Source organism: Monomorium pharaonis, chromosome 9 (assembly GCF_013373865.1).
Source record: "Monomorium pharaonis isolate MP-MQ-018 chromosome 9, ASM1337386v2, whole genome shotgun sequence".
Lineage (NCBI taxonomy): Eukaryota > Metazoa > Arthropoda > Insecta > Hymenoptera > Formicidae > Monomorium > Monomorium pharaonis.
In genome coordinates, this window is record NC_050475.1 from 8,263,331 (window position 1) to 8,281,224 (window position 17,894).

The following is a 17,894-nucleotide window of genomic DNA, read 5'->3' on the forward strand; positions in this document are numbered from 1 at the left end:
TAATTACTATGAATAAACTACCTTCACATACTCGCGCAACCTTTGCGTAACGATTGTTCTGGTAATGCGAAGGAGTTTCGAGAATTCCGAGCGAAAATTCGCACGATTTCGACACGTTCGTCCGAGCGCTATCGCGCTACGGATCTAGATTGTTGACGAATCGGCTCGCAAGTAAATGCCTCATAACGATAAGAGAAGACTTTCGCCCAGCGATGGCGGTAGCACGTACTGGTCTGGCCTGGTGGAAAGAGAGCGATCGGCGGCGTGGTGTTGTATCGAGAGCGCAGTGTCGTCCGATACGCCGTCGCGCACCGTCGTGCGAGATCGCGATCGAGAGACGCTCGCGTGTATCGGTGATCCATCATCGCGGGGACACATTTCCGATGAGGTGACGGTGGACCTCATCATATTCACCAACGCGATGCGCGGAAACCATTTGGTTTTCGACTACTTCTAAGGTTCTACATCCCGTTTCTATTTCAAGTAGCGGTCCGCGGAAGTTTATTCATTGTCATTTCGAAATAACGTCCCGTGATAATCTTTACTGACGCGGCACACGAGCGGAGCGTGATCTTTCTGTGCATTTCAATATATAGAGTGTAACTAAAATTTACTTTTGTGTTGTCTTAACGGGTAAGTCCGGTTTGGTTGTTGGAAAAGAGTGGAGTACCCTTACTCCCGTGGATTGGTATTTGTTTTTTTTTTTTACCTGGAGTCCCATTGGCTAGACGGTTTCGCAAACTCGGTATAAGAATTGCAGCACGGTACTGTGAAGTAATACATTCATCCCGCGAGGAAACAGATTATCGCAAAGAACACCACGAGGGAACTCGCAGCGATACTCACTGCTGATCGCCGCACGACACCAAGATGGATACGTCATCAGCGAATGGTAAGACCGAGATCGTTTATCCAAGTATGAAACCGAAGCATGATTTATGGGAAAGATTGGTCTCGTTATCCTTGTCAAACCGTATCTCGCTGTATCGAACGTTCGCTTCGTTCGTCAATAAGCGTCCGATTATCGGCCCCGTGTCTGGAATCCTTAACACGCTAATATCACACGCAATTTTCGTTTTAGTTATGCTAATTGTTACTTAGCACTTTCACCCCAAGCTTTTAAATCGCACAGCTCCGTATCGCAACCACCTGTATGAGTCCCGAAGGTAGTTATATGTTCCGATTGATGGGCAAAACTCGGACGGTCGTCTTTTATAAAAAAATATTATCGCAAATTTATGACTGAAGTATACTGATAAAGAAAAGCATATTTTCGCTAGTAACATTTTCAATAATATCAGTGCACATGCATGTTCCATCATTCCTGTGTAATATTCTATGCCGTGGACTAGTGGAGTAACTATCTGAAGTAAAAAATAATGGTTTATGCTCAAAGACAGTTTTGTAAAGAGACATTACTTTGAGAAAAGAAATCTGATAATTCTCCCCAGCGGCAAATTACGTTGGAGTCGTATTTTTGCAAGAAATTGCAAAGTAAGACAAGACTTTGAATCTGCTTACCCAAGCATAAATTAATATACATGTAACGAGAGATTAATCTCGTTTAAAATCATTTTAGGTAAAATATACAGACACATACAGACACATATATACATATCATGGTAAAGTCTATATATATATATATATATATATATATATATATATATATATATCCATTTAACTATATAATTATTTAAATAAAATTCTTCATACAATAGTTTAAAGAAATTGAAGGTTTATTTGTTGCTAATATGGCACATGATGAGAAAATTTGATGTATATTGCTTTTTAAAGACATTTAAATAAAAAATACATGTTAATGATATAACAATCCGATGGACGGTTATTACAAAGAAATAATGTAATGATCTATTGTTAACATAATCATACTAGATGTACTATTTAATTATACTATTATTAGATATTAAATTGTGAGGCATTACATAAATAGTTCTGCTCTATGCTCTCTTCCCATGTTTTTTTGACGGACTTGTAGAAAACGTAGAGTTAACTGGTCGCGCAAGATTCGTGCGCAGTACGCGTGACAACACATTAATCTTGTAGTCTTACATAACTGGCAATAGTATTTTACATTTTAGAGTTAATTATTACGCGACAACAGGGAACGTATCTTTATAAGTGGAAAAGTTTGTCAATGATCAAAAAGTAATTAAAATGATTAAGATTTTACATATGTATGATACTTTTTCAAATTAAAATTATTATATTAGTGATCTTATCAGTGATATTATTGTTAAAAAAATTTGCGCATGAACCAATGGCAAGCTTTAAAATAGCAGGCGCTTATATTTAATTGTGTCAAATTGATTCGAGTTGAAACAACAAATTTAGCTAGCAACATTGTCCTCGACCTCTGCACCATTTAAAGTCGTGACCGTTTAAACAAAAGTAATATTGCTCAATTGCTAACGATGTCTCGCCTGACGCTTCGAGACGTTGACGAGCCTTTAATTCTGTTTAACGTTTTAATTAAAGAGGCACGCTGATCGTTATCTTCATCTAAAAAGTTAATTCATTCGGCGAAATTTCTTATTGCAAGAACGTATCTTTCTGTTTTCACTTGCTTTATATGTGAGTCATTGTATTTCGCGATAAAGACTTATTTTTCTCACATATTTAATTATCAATTAATCGCGGATTTATCAAGGATTCTGAATGCCACGATAGTAATTAGCGCGAAAGAGTTATTTAGCAAACAAGGGCGATTTTCCGTATGGATAAGCGGTAAAATACAAAGCAGTATTTTTACGTGACAATTTCTCAAAGTGTAGGTTTATGCAAATATATATGTGTTTATACAGCCTTATTTGTTTATTATGTAAAACCGTTCATTAGCAAACGAAAACACGTTTGCAGTGTGTACTCCGTTTGCGGTTGACAATCTCCTATTGTTTTTTATTTGTAACATCTGCGATCGATGCGAGTACGACTTATTATTACTAATGAAAAGTTAAAATCATTAGCATTACACAGTAAAAAAATTTTCTTCCCATACGGTCCGTTTCCTTTTTTTGTATTAATTTAATATAAAAATACGAAAAAATAAAACAAATATTACGTAAAAAGTTAATATAAGAAATATAACTTGGAAACATAATTTTATTGAAAACACAAATTGCGGAAACATATTTTTTTCAGTAAAGTTAACAATTATAATATAACATTTATAATATTGTCACGTACAGTTTACTTATTTATATAAAAATTTATGTTTCAAAATTTCATTATTTTTAGATTATTTGTTAATTTATGAATTATGTTATTTTAACACTGACAAGATATTGTGATAGATATGAATTAAATACTAATTTAACACAAAATTTTCAAATAATGTAATCTCATTATGTTACATTATGTTACATTAACATTTAAGCATCAAAAATTGATTTTATTAACATACACTGAGAACAATTTCAAAGAATAATGATCGGATTAGTATATTAAAAAGTAACAAATATTTAAATTACATCGAAATTTGACTATGGTATGACTATGAGAGTGAAATCATCAGAATATCCAAAAATAAATGGAAAAAGGATAATTCGTTTTTTCAATCATCCCGATGATTTCATTCCTAATAAAGTATAATCGGATTTTTATTTGACCTAAATCCGTTTGTTAATTTTGAACGGATAATTTGATGGAACAATTTTCTAAATGTAAATATGAAATGTTTTTTTTTGTAAGTAAGTGTTAAAGATAAAATTTGATAATAAAAATTTAGAAAGTAAAAAACATTTAGAATCGATAATAAAATTATAAATACTAATAACATTATTATTAATATTAATATTAATTATAAGTATTGATAATATTAACAACAATAATGATGTAAAAGAATAAGAAAATATTTAAATCAAAATAGATAAAAAATTTTTTTTTAATCATATAAAAATAAAAAATATTAATTTTGTATCGTTAAATGACATATAATAGATGAAAGTTACTTTGAAATTTTATGGCATATGCGGTTCAGTTAAAGGCAGAGTAAAGGTTTTTAAATGCTCGCGTTTGAGAAGCACGTGTTGTTAAAACAGCGACGAGTTAGTGGAAACAAGGTATAGACCACGAGGGTCTGGTCGTTCAATATTCCAACAATGGGATCTCACGAGACGCGAGGGGATAGAAGGGAAATATCAGACAAAAACAGCAGACGCGAGCTAGAGTAAAAGACGAATCGATGAAGTTGAATCGAAGAGGATCAACCGGTGTTGTCAGCCAGTAGAGTTTAGAACGATATATGGATATGGTGAAAGAATTTGTACCTGCAATTGGAAGTTGCATAATAACAGAAGTTGAATAATAACAGAAAGAAAAGCCAATAGCTTAAATCAGAACCGTAATTAACGGGAACGATGACGAGGAAAACTCGGTCGCGCCGGCGCTAGCGGAAAAATGAGTCACGGTCGGCATCGATGATGATGTCGACGTTCGTCATCGTTGTAAGTTGAGCAACTACTGTTGGTAGGGGAACCCCAGGTGCGGCTATACGAGAACTGAAGCCGAAGGAAACGCGACGCGTGTACTAACGTCTAAACTTTCAAAGAGTCGTTTTCGGATAAATCAAGGACCACGATTCGAAATAATTTACTTATTTTTATAAAATAGTTTATTGATTCTTAACCATGCTTCTCTGTTATTATTGCATTTAAGAATTTATTTAGTAATGGTAAGAAAAAAATACGTTTCTCTGTTTGTTTGGAACATACATCTATATATATATACTCACATTTTTACTAAATAAGTGTTGTAAAAAATAGGAAGCAATTTAAATAAGAACAAATACTCCATATGGGTAAAAAGATAATTTTGAAAGATGGAGAGAGGACATTTCAAGCGATAATTATATTGTAATATATAAGCCGTATATTTTAAACTAAAATCGATATTTGTTAAACGCTAATTATTGTAGTTAAGCGCTACAGACAGCGTATTATTTGTACAAAACGGTATTCCATATGATAATTCGTGTGATAATTTTAATCTACTGTAAGTTGTAGGCGCAATAAAGCGTTTACGGAAATAAAGCGCACAAATGCTAGATAAAACTTATCTAGTGTTTGCTTTCGTAGACCATGATTGATCGCATTCCTCATGATGCGCGCGGACAGAAGGCGCCGCGCAGCCAGTAGATACTTAGTTGTCCCTGCCGGAGCATTGAACCGCGTCCAATCCGTCGTCGGTTGCTCGACGAAGCGCCCCATTTAGACACGTTCCTGTAACCGAGTTCGCTACTCAGGGCGCAAGTCTTCCTCTCGGTCTCCATGCCAGGCTATTTATTCGATTCGCTCACGTTCAGAGGCTGGTAGGCAATTCGGAGCAGATAAAGCCCCGGCTTTCGTCATCGCGACGTTTCGACCGCGTGTGTTCTACGATGAAAGAGGTCTCCTCCCGGTGTTTTTTGTTCGATCAGTGAGCGACGTCGGTGATCAGCGAGGAGTCGCTGCGCAGTCTGCCAACTGACTAGCCAGCCAGTCCGACCGGAGTTGGCAATTTCGAAGCCTGAACTCCAAAACGACGGCGCTGCGCCGCCATTTTAGTGCGAGCACGTTTTCGCAAATTGCTCTGTACCCGCAGCACGCGGCACGCCGTACATTTTGCGGTCCGAGACGCAGAACGATCCATCTGCGTGGCACAGCATCCCGCAATAGTGGCGTCAACACCACGAATGAGCGCCGCGACGTGGAAACACCCGCGCGCAAAGTGATTTCGCGCAGGAGAGTGGCGTTTTCTTTTCCGTTTCCTAATTTGCGAGCGATCGGGACCGGGACTTGTTACTACTGCGCATCAGCGGCAGCGTATACCGGCACTATGAGTAAAATGCTAGACACAAACTATCGCATTGTGTTCTCTGTACTTAGAAGTCCCGAGAAGTGTCAAGAGTTTAAGCGTATCATCTGAAAAAATTGCGCGACCGTGGAAAAAGTCGGCATCATCGTCGTCGTCAGCGTTTCTTCGCGAGGACAATCGTATTCGCAAAAAAGAGTGCAAAATCCGTTGGTGTTTTGTGTAGAGAACTTATTCCTATTCTCTCTGTTTGTTACATTTTCTTGCTGTCGAGAATTGAGACTCATCGTTGACGTAACCAGTGATCTATTAATAGATCCGTTGATTTCTGGGTATCTTGGGGTACGCCGATCCGCGTAACGTCGCGCAACCTCTTCCCCGTATTGATTGGTTTGATCGGAAGGAGAACTCGCTCGCGCGCCAAGTGAGCTCATACCGAGTCTGGATCCGGTAATCTCGTTTACTTAAAGAGAAGAAGAAGAAGAAGAAGAAGGAGAAGAAGAAGAAGAAGAAGAAGAAGAAGAAGAAAAAGAGAGAAACTCGAGACTCTCGCATTTCTCGAGGGGGAAAAAATCCCAAGCACAGCACGGTGCGTGCGTGAGGAAAAACGTGACCTGTCACCCAATCTCTCTGCCGATCGAGACATCCCGACGGCAACCCCGGATACTTCTATAACCCGTAATGTATTTGCGATCGCGCCAACGAGCAGCACAAGGGAGGCACGAGCACATAAGCGAGGCGGTAGAAGCTGGTGTAGCGGCCGCGTGCGGTCGCAGCGATCACGGACCGTCGTCCTCACGAGCTAAAGGTGGTACGCGGAGCAAAGCGGCGAGCCGTTATCGCGATCTAGCGCTAGCACCGCAACGGCAGCCGCAACCGCGGCCGCTACGAGGCGGTTCCGCAGGCAGGGGCGCTTCGGACCTGGTGTACCTGGTGAAACGCGGCATGAGCGAGGGTGAACGGGCGGCTATCATGCCACGAATCGGCTGGCGAAAGCTCACCGACCCTGGCGACTGACACGAATCCAGGAAGTTGAGGGCAGGTCCGAAGCGATAGCACCAACCACCGCTATTCGCTCATCAGCAACCTCGTTCTCCTGCCACTCTTTCGACCACCGTCGTCGTCGGTCCATGGTTCTGGTGCAGCCACGAGACGGTCTTTACACTCTGTAGGACGTCGTCGCCATTGTCATCGTCGTCGTCATTGTCGTGTCTCCCGTGCCAGCTCGATGCCGACCAGATGCCGGATAACGCGACGCCAAGACCTGCTGCGAGGACCTTGAAGAGGGATCCCGAAATGGCGGGCAATCGGTGTCGGTAGCAGACGGGGTTAACGTCCCGAAGAGCGCGACCGTTTAAACGGCACCCTCGCCTCATCGTCGTACCTCGTAGCTGACCGACCTCGTCTTCGCGTTATCCTTTCCTTCCTCCCTCTCGTCTTCGCGTCTTTTCAACGTCCCAGCTGAATCTTTAGTCACACCGAGTAATGAAACTCTGTTTCATATCGAGCGATCCGAGAAACGCCCGTATACGGACAATAATTCGTTAGATACTAAGGCTAGTGTTAAATTAAAGTACGTAGTAGTAAAGTGACAGCGGATAGCGGAGGAGACAGGTCAAGAGAAGGGAAGAAAATTCTTTGAAGATTATAAATCGGACGGACAGTAGAAAGAGAGAGAGAGAGAGAGAGAGAGAGAGAGAGAGAGAGAGAGAGAGAGAGAAAGAGAAAGAAAGAGAAAGGAAAGGAAAGGGGGAAACAAATACCGCATTGGATGTTAAAGTTTATCGAAGGAAGAATTCCGTTTGTTCGAAAGTTTTCCAAGTAGTTAATCACTTTCCCTTGAATCACGCTTCGGTTGAGCTGCATTTTCTCAATCGCGAGCATGCCGCCGACGCCAAATAAGCTGAACCTGAGCTTCACCAGAAACGCTTACAGTGTTTTCGGTGGTCGTAACGCGGCTACCGTAAACGAGCATCAGCGCGAGCAGAAGACGGAACTGCTAGAGGGTAAGAAGCAAGGAAGAAATGTCTCTATCTTATCCCCGAACATTTGTATCACACATTCCGTCATTTTTCTACAAATTTATCTCGGGGTCATTGATATCGATCGACATTAAATAACACAAATATAATACTGAAGAGTAATAAATTGGCCGGTAATTAATATACTTGTTTTAAGTATTCAAAGCACTGCTGTCGGTACTTATAATGCTCAAAATAAGTAATAATTACTGACCAATTTAATACCACCCGGTAATACATTTTTATAAGGGAACCCGGCCGTATCCCATTCCACGTCGCTACTTTACCGCGATTATCCTCGACGATAACCGCACAATTTCCATTCTCTCTCATTCCCCTCGTGATTTGACGCGATCGGGGCTATAAAGGCCATTAGCGGCATCGTGGTCGTCAGAAACGTGCCGCATTCTGCACGCGCCTAACCATTGCGTTATAATAACAACAAACAGAATCTTACGAAACGTCGGAGAAAGCGTTGATCGGACAAAGTTCGCGCGATCGGTGAACGAGCGTTCAGGATCGCGAATCGGCGTGCGAATGGCCCCTCGTTGTAACAACACTGGCATTATTTCAGGTACCAGAGCCAATGGTCTCCTATATTTGAAGAATGGAGTGGATTATATCAATCCTGGTGAAGAGGACCAGATGGAAATTTACGGGTAGGTTACTCGCGTGTTGCGTCACGTAATCGTAGGTAAATTCTCCTTGAATCTCGTGCAATCCGCTTAATCTCCGCTCTCATTACCATTACAGTTATAAACGAAACCGCACGCGGACTGTTATTATCTGGTTCCTGATCATTATCACCGGGGGTCTCCTGAGGCTGATATTTCATTGGGTGCCGCATTTCATGCTCCTAGCTACCCACACCAAATGTCCTTTAGAAGAGGCAGAAACCGTTTTGCTGATTGAGAAATTTCAAGGCAAACACACGAGTTATTACGTGAAGAAGCTGAGGAACTTGACTGCTCAGGAAGTTATGTTAGTAGTGTTTTTAATACAATTTTTATAAACAATATTAACGAAATTAATTCTAATAATTATTATTTTACTTCACAGTAACAAGTCCTTTCACGAAGAATCTCTGATTGATGAAGCATGGGATGGCAGTGTAATAACCACCAAAGAAGAGAAGGAAACCTACCCGATGTTATCCGTGCATCTTTGCGGGGGTCAATTCAAACGTAAGTTCATCATCTAGAGGTCAAATCTAACATCTGCATGGTCTAATCGAATAGAATTGAATCTTGGAAATCAAACTAAATTGAATTTGAAATTTTTATGTCAAATCAAATCTAATCTCTTTAATTTAAACGTGGAACGAATTCGAAGCAAATCTTCCCAAACTTAAATTAATTTGAACATAATAAAGTATTTCTAATAACTTCACAAATTTTTATTTTAACAAGAAAATTAATTACTACTTTGAGGAAATGTACTATCTATCTTTAAAAAATGTACTAAAAAATTTATAGTAAACATTAAAGAAATGTGCAGATAAGAAATATGCGGATAAGCTGATAAATATTTAGAAGACTGATTTGAAATGGAACTGTCGATAATGCAATATTATCAAATTATTCAAATTCAAGTTTAAAACTTCAAGTAAGTTTTTATTTTGTGTAACTATCATGTAACAATTATAAATATTTACAATTTATATTATTGTAGCTCTTTATTTATGCTTTGAACATTATATTTATTTTAAATTTTTATTATAACATCATGTTTATAATTAAAAGACAGTTCTAAAAACTCAATATATCTTATTAATATACAAAAAAGTTAAGATTCTATTTCTTTATTTAATGTTTAATTTTTGATTAGTATTTCTTGTTTTTCTCTAGTTAGTTGAAATTTTTGACAAGTAAAAGAGAAAATAACGCCCCTGTAGTAAATAAACACAGTTTCATTATTTAATGACTAGTTATATATGTAATTTTTTTATAAGTATGTTAATAAATGCTTAATTAAGCATGTTGATTTGTTATTTCGCATTTTTTTCAAAAATATTTACGAAAAAAAGGAAAATACGTAGCTGGAGCACATTGAGTACATATGTAATCAACATGGCCCAAGTGCTGTCTTTTTTTTAATCTTTACTATACTTATTTAAATAATTAAAAATACTTCATATATTTTTTTTTAATTTCAGAAATGTTTCTTATTTTAAATCTAACTTTTATTTTTTAATTTTATAATTTTATTCATTAAAAAATTACAAAAATCTCCAAACTTAAGGAGAGGGGACATATTGGGTGCAGGTACCTTATATTTTGTTAAGACTTTTAATCAGCGATAGTTAATAAGACATTTATGGTTAAATAGAATTTTTTCCAAAAAAGCTGTGAATTAGATCTTTGATGATTTATTAAACAGTTTCTCTACTGCAATATAAATTTTTTTAAACTTAAGGTTGCTTTTTACGTTGCTAATTTGAACGAATCCTCGATATTAAAATTGATAAATAAATATAATATGCCAAATGTCAAAATTTAAAAAATGTCCGAATTTTTACAAAAATTTATGTATAGAAATCTTTTATAATACTAAATACAAATTACACTATAAAAAATTATATTATATTCAAATTTTAGCCAAAAATTATATATATAAATTTTTACATATACACCTTTTTTACAACTTTAAATGCCAATTTCTCAAAATTATAACGTGGTAGAATAATTTAAATATTTAACGTCTAATAAATTACAGAAAATGACTAGTCTCGTTTTTTTATTACTTTTTTTGTTGAACTGTATAATTAATGTGTTTTTTTTTGCAATCTTGCGTTATAAATATGGAATAGCTAAATAAGGTATAATATTTTTAGAGGTGCCATCCATAACCATCTTCAATTGCAAGAAATTGACATACGTCTGGGACCAGGAGAGATCGGAATTTCTGAAACTGCGTGGCCTCGATACCGACGTTCTAATATCCACGTTGCATCAAGCACAAGGTCTCGGTTCTCAAGAACAATACATGAGGTAAAAGTCGAACCGTTTCAATGTCTCTTAGCGGGAACTTTGCGTCATGACGCATCGATTATGGCAATTTACATTTAAATTAATTAATTGGACAATTTACATCGATAGGCGGAACGTCTACGGCAATAATGAGATCGTAATTCCCGTGAAGAGCATATTCACGTTGCTCTGCCTCGAGGTACTCAACCCGTTTTACGTCTTCCAACTATTTAGTTTTTGTCTGTGGGTCGCGGACGACTATTATTACTACGCTATGGTCATTCTGGCGATGTCAAGTGCTGGCATTATAATGGCAGTCTTCCAGACGCGACGTGTGAGTTATTCTCCCCTTGATTTTCTTTCCTTTTTTTCTAGCCACTATCCTTGCGTCAATCTGATCGAATTTCGTTCTTCTTCAGAATCAGCACAATTTACGCTCGACGGTGCATTCATCCGACGTCGCCACGGTCATGCGAGATCGTACCACCGGTCAAACTGCAGTAGTGCCGGCTGAACGCTTGGTGCCGGGCGACGTCTTGGTCATTCCATCACATGGATGCCTAATGCCGTGCGACGCTGTGCTGCTGACCGGCAACTGTATCCTCAATGAGTCTATGTTGACGGGCGAATCTGTACCTGTCACGAAAACGCCAGTTCCTTCTTCCAACGATGTGATATATAATACCAAAGAACATGCTAGGCATACGCTCTTCTGCGGTACCAGAATCATTCAGACGAGATACTATGGCAGTGAGAAGGTAAACTTTCACTTGATTTATATACTTCGTACAACTTTCTACTTTTTTGCATCAATTCTTTTTTAATGTAAACGATTGTGCTGCGACATTAGGTATTGGCGGTAGTCATCAGAACAGGTTTCAACACCAGCAAAGGTGACCTGGTTCGATCAATCATGTATCCCCCGCCCGTGGATTTCAAGTTTGAACAGGACTCGTACAAGTTCGTTATACTGTTAGCGTGCATAGCCAGCATCGGCGTCATTTATACAATCGTGACGAAGATACTGAGAGGCGTTCATGGCAGTCATATTGCTTTGGAAGCATTAGATCTTATCACTATTGTGGTGCCGCCGGCATTGCCAGCCGCCATGACAGTCGGACGTCTCGTGGCGCAGCGTAGATTAAAAAAGAACCAAATATATTGCACAAGCCCAAGAACAATTAATGTGTCGGGATCCATCGATTGCATTTGCTTCGACAAGACTGGAACGTTGACCGAAGACGGTCTGGATATGTGGGGTGTAGTGAGCGTATCAGAAGGGAAGTTTCAGTTGCCCGTCAAAGATATCGCTAGTCTACCACTATCCGAAGTCCTTATTGGCATGGTTACATGCCACGGAATCACCATAATCGATAACCAATTGGTAGGAGATCCGCTTGATCTAAAAATGTTTGAATCCACTGGATGGACATTGGAGGAACCTGACGTATCCGATACATCTAAATTCTCGATGCTTTTCCCGACGATTGTCAAGCCAGCGAAGGATTCCAAGCTTCTTAAGAGACTGCCCAACGACTTTTGCGATACGCTCAGTCGACAAAACTCTATGTCTTCCGACGTGATAGACGGAATATCTCTTAACAACCTCCGTTCGGACGCTACATTCGGTGATTCTACGACAGAATTGGGCGAGCAAGGACTAGAAGTTGGTATTGTCCGGCAGTTTCCCTTTACATCGAGTCTTCAGAGAATGAGCGTGATCACCAGAACGTTGGGCGCAAATCACTACGATCTATATTGCAAGGGCAGTCCGGAAATGATCCTCAGTCTCTCAAGAGCAGAATCCAGTAAGTATCCCCACGATTCCATTATATTCAACATAATTTTGGTTATCAAATTTTATTGTTTTATTTCAATTAAACAAATAGTTTTACAAAATTATATTTATTTACAAATAACTATTAATACGATTAATACAATTTTTACGTGAAAAAAGTTTATTCTAATTGTTTATAAAATTGCCTTAAAAAAAACAATTACTTTAATAATTTCTAGACAATTTTTAAGATATTTAATAAAATCACACCTTTTTGTTACTGTTACATATTTTTTAGAAAAAAAAGAATATGCCATTATAAAAATTATTTTTATTTTTGACATAAAAAAATATTTATTTATCTATAATTTTTAGACTTATTTATTTAAACGTAGTTGCCAAGATAGAACATTTACTGAATTGTATAATAAAATTAAAAAAAAATACATATACATAATTTGCAATATAGGTATATGTACATAAATAGATGTTAAAGTATTGATCTTTTATAAAATATTGATAACTGCTTGCGCAATTAATTTCAAAATAGTACTGTGGGAAAACTATAATAATATGACGCCAATTCTTTAAATATCTTAGTAAGATATAAATATCTTATTTGAAATATGAAATATTTAAAATTGAAAACTTGAACTTGAAAACTTGAAATATTTAAAATTATATTAAACTTAGAAATTATTTAATAACTGAAAAAATATTTTAATTATATAATATATTTAGAAATATAATTAATCTGTATATATATTTATATATATATTTACAAAAATAATTACTTTTACATTATAACTAACAGTTAAAAAATGCAATATACCTATTATAGACTGTTATTTTTAAAACCGTGTTCTGGTAAAAAATAATTCTTTTACTTAAAAAAACAATTTTCTTCTATAATTACATTTATAATTTATTAACAAATTATTTACTTTGAAGATAAAATATTATTTTTATTAGCAAAAAAATTATTGCTAAAAGCAAATTTGTTTTAATTTACAAAATAATATTTTAAGAAAAGATAATTACTTAAAGCAAGTATGTGTTTATTTCGTGTACAACTAATTAAATTATTTATATAAACAATATCTGTTGTTCTTTTTGTAGTTCCTCCAGATTTTATGGCCGTTTTACAAGAATATACATCCGAGGGGTACCGAGTGATCGCTCTTGCACACAAATCTCTGAACCGTCTTCCGTACATCAAGGTGCAGCGTATAAATCGTGAAGCTGCCGAGACTGATTTGACATTTTTGGGACTTATAGTTATGGAGAATCGACTGAAGCCCGAAACCTCCCCGGTGATAGCCGAACTGAACACCGCTTGCATCAAAACAGTAATGGTGACGGGCGACAATATGTTGACTGCACTCTCAGTAGCTAGAGATTGCGATATTGTAAAACCAGGCACGCCGGTGATCGCCGTCTCAACGAATCAGCAGAATCAGTCGAAACCGCAGATCTACTTCACAAAAAGTGACAGTCAACCGTCACCGACTTCACCGAACGGTCAGCCTGATCTCAGTGAAATGACCGATCTGAACAGTGTGGTTAGTTTGGAAACCGTTGAGAGCGGCTCCTTCGGCAACACTAAGTTAGAGAACGATGTCAATTATCTATCGGACAAGTAAGTATCTCTGTCTCTTGACATCGCGACAAAATTTATGTAAAAATAAAAGGGTAATACAAATCTTGTGTCTCATCCGAATTGCAGTGTACAATATTCCAAGAACAAGTATGTGTTTGCGCTAACGGGAAAAACGTGGGCGTTAATAAAGCAGTATTATCCTGAACTGATACCCAAGGTGGTCACCCGCGGTGCCATTTTCGCGAGAATGTCGCCCGATCAGAAGCAACAGTTGGTTCAAGAACTGCAGTCTTTAGGATACTACGTTGGTAAGTGCGAATGTTAAAGAAAACGTTGTCTAACGGTATGACGCAACTTTAAAGGAACGACAAAATAAGTGCGACTCGCAATAGATCTTAATGATCTGAATAAGATTTTTTCTTCCGCAGCCATGGTGGGAGACGGCGCCAACGATTGCGGCGCGTTGAAAGCTGCGCACACTGGGATATCCTTATCGGACACGGAATCTTCCGTTGCCTCACCTTTTACCAGCCGCGAGACTAACATCTCCTGTGTTCTGACAGTGATACGTGAGGGTCGTGCCGCACTGGTGACCTCCTTCGGCATTTTTAAATACATGGCTGGTTACTCGCTCACGCAATTTATCTCGGTGATGCTTCTCTACAGCATCGAGTCAAATCTGACGGACATCGAGTTTCTGTACATTGATCTTTTTATCATTTCCATATTTGCTTTCTTTTTCGGTCGTACCGAGGCCTACGAGGGCCCGTTAGTGAAAATGGCACCGCTCAATAGCCTCATCAGCACATCGCCAATACTCAGTCTGGTTACCCAACTTCTGATCGTCGCTACCTTCCAATATCTGAGCCTCTGGCATTTACGGCAGATGCCGTGGTTTGTGCCGTTCAATGCGGCCGCAACCGAGAATAAGGATGACGTCGGCTGTTTGGAGAATTACACCGTCTTCATCGTCAGTTCCATGCAGTACATCATTCTGGCGGTCGCGTTTTCTAAAGGGCCGCCATACAGAAAGTCCCTCTTCACCAATTATGGCCTACTCACCTCTTTCGTGTTCCTTAGTCTCTTCTCCATCTACCTTGGAATATGTCCCTTCGATTGGCTGGCCAATTGGTTCGAGCTCGTGCTGCCCAACGATCTGGGCTTTCGCTTCATGCTGGTTGGTTATGGCGTGACGAATTTCGTGATTGCGCTACTGGCCGAGTATCTCTTTGTGGAGTACCTCGTGTTCGGCAAACTGCGCTATCGCTGGCACAACGTCGATAAATCCCGACGGAAGTTCCTGGCCATCGAACGTGACATGGCGCGCGACCTCAAGTGGCCGCCGATCTCTCAGGAGCCGCTACCGGAGGTGGCGCCGAATTTATTGATCCGGCAGAACGTCACCGAGATCAAGATCGAGAAACGGATCACCGAACCCGATACCAGTTTCATGAACAGTTCGCCGATTTGCGCCGGATTCAAGCATTTCGGGTCCGCTCGCGAGGTCACTTTGAATCCCAGATCGCTTTTCAATGACTGCCGAAACACGGTATCGATGCAGACGGTGCCGTGTTTCGAGGACAAGGACTCGTCGCCGAAGCAATCGAATGCGGAAACCGCGGTGAAGCGACGGCACAATTCGGAATCGGCGAATGGCATCAATCGTTACGAGAAGCCCTACATGAATCACAATACCAATCCCATTGCCACGCTTCCCAGAAATCCGAACGCGACCCTTCAACCGCAGAAGCTCAGGGAGTTCAAGGACGTTCTAGTGCACAAGAGCGACGATCGAGTGTCGTCCAACGCTCGGAATGTGCTTGAATTAGATATCTTGCCATCCTGAGGTCTGAAGCACTCGAAAGATAGATCGAGAGGTAGCTGAACATCTGGAAATCAATCGGACTAAATTAATGTAGTGTATTATTTGACCTCTGTTTCTAATCGACGCATTTAGGGCGATTGAAGTGATAATTCCCTTATGAAAAAATACTATTGGACTATTGGACTATTCGCCAAAAAACTACTGAAAACTAAGGAAACTGATAGTGTGTCCAATAGTATTACTATTAGTTCCAATAGTTTTCAGTAGTTTTTTCGCGAACAGTCCAATAGCTCAATAGTACTTTTTCATAAGGGTTGCGATTGATATGAAGCGTAATCTGAAAGACCCGACACGGCGACTTCGCGTTTTCGAACGTCTTATACTCTTGTAATCTCGACTTTCGATAAACTCTCCTTCCATTCGGTATTTGTGATAGTCAGAATACGTGTTTGATGTTGATCATGATGACGATTAGTTTTATGCAAAAAAGTAAACGGCGCGGCGCCCGGCTAGAATTCTACATTCGATCAGGCAAATTCTGAGCCGATGCATTTAGCTAACACGATAACGATAGCTACGGCTTGGTGATTAATGACGTTACTTAAGCTACATGTTATAGGAATAAATCGGAAGTTAGAGCAGCATTGACGCTGTTTAGTCATTACTTGCGATCTCTAGCTATTTAATTAGACCTGATTATTCTTTTGTAGAGCAGATTCTTCTTTCGCCTGGCAGTTAGTATTTTATATCTAATTTGTTGCATATATGCATATGTTATTACATTTATTATTATATAATTTATATAATTATTATTGTAATTTATATGATTATTATTTAATTCTCCGTAAATATCACTTTCTAACTCAGGATTATTTATATTTGTCGACTCAAGGCCAGGGTCCCTTTTGACCCGTTCCTCCTTTACCCCCTAGTCCTACTCTTTCTTTTCCTCCTTCATAGCCGAGAGTGGAAAAGTATTATTGTTATTTATCTTCGAAAGCGAGAAATTGTAAATTGTATATATTATATTATGCAAAGGAAAACCCGCTCTGGCTGGAACGTATTGCGTTTTAAAGACCGTAAAATTTACGGTACCATTTATTGCAGGATCTTAGAGCGAAGCGAGAACTACGAGAACAACTCAGTAATGTGATATCTTTTTTCACTGCAATTCGAATTTATTAAATATTTAAGCTAATTCGTGACTTAATCCTTCAAAGTACGTTTAGCTTGGTCGGAAATTAAAACTGGTCACTATTCCCCGAGCACTCGACTCGTTTCCCCGATGCATTTTTACATTCTCGAGTTTTATTCGTATTTATTCAAATAGCATAATTGTACAGCATAAATAATTAATATAGCGTATACATTATGCGCGTTGCATTTTACGGAACGATGAGATTTGAAAAGTGATTACGAATGATGATCGCGACAGCAAATTAATTCGTTGTGCTGCTTGTTAAACGCTACATCTCGAAAGTCTATGTTCTACGGTGAATTTCTGACTTAAACTAGAGATGACATTGCGAAGGATCTGGTGACTGTGCATATTTAGACGTACTACACTAAATAATCGTGAATACTATGCGATGTTATAAAATAACCCAAACCGATAGCGATAACTTAAGTGTTATCGTCATTCGGAGCCGATTATGTACTGTTAAATAACTACGACAAGAAAAAAAAAGGATGTACTTACGAAGTATGCGCAACGGATATATAGATACTTAATCGCGTTGGTTTACTTGCGACGCTATAGTTTGTGTTGAAAAGTAGCGGTTGTCAAATAAAATATGTTTTTAATGTAGATACTGTTTATTTATTTCATCGTTGCTTTTTTTATGGCATAATAAAACAACACCAGTCCCATTAAAATTTAATTTAACCCATAATG

At 38.4% G+C, this 17,894-nt stretch overlaps 1 protein-coding gene across 2 annotated transcripts; it reads left to right on the forward strand.

Moving 5' to 3' along the window:
- Nucleotides 1–278: 278 nt before the first annotated feature.
- On the forward strand, nucleotides 279–17,807 carry LOC105839882 (probable cation-transporting ATPase 13A3). 2 transcript variants are annotated; one of them, XM_012686495.3, is made up of 11 exons: nucleotides 279–892; nucleotides 8,404–8,488; nucleotides 8,583–8,810; nucleotides 8,889–9,013; nucleotides 10,663–10,819; nucleotides 10,928–11,132; nucleotides 11,218–11,556; nucleotides 11,649–12,606; nucleotides 13,695–14,214; nucleotides 14,302–14,483; nucleotides 14,604–17,807. In XM_012686495.3, exons 1-11 carry the CDS (start codon nucleotides 871–873, stop codon nucleotides 16,019–16,021), a joined length of 4,239 nt encoding a protein of 1,412 aa, XP_012541949.1. In that variant the 5' UTR covers nucleotides 279–870; the 3' UTR covers nucleotides 16,022–17,807. The 2 variants fall into 2 exon arrangements, with proteins under 2 accessions (XP_012541949.1, XP_012541948.1); XM_012686494.3 differs by lacking the exon at nucleotides 279–892 and adding an exon at nucleotides 7,657–7,814.
- The last annotated feature ends 87 nt before the right edge of the window (nucleotides 17,808–17,894 follow it).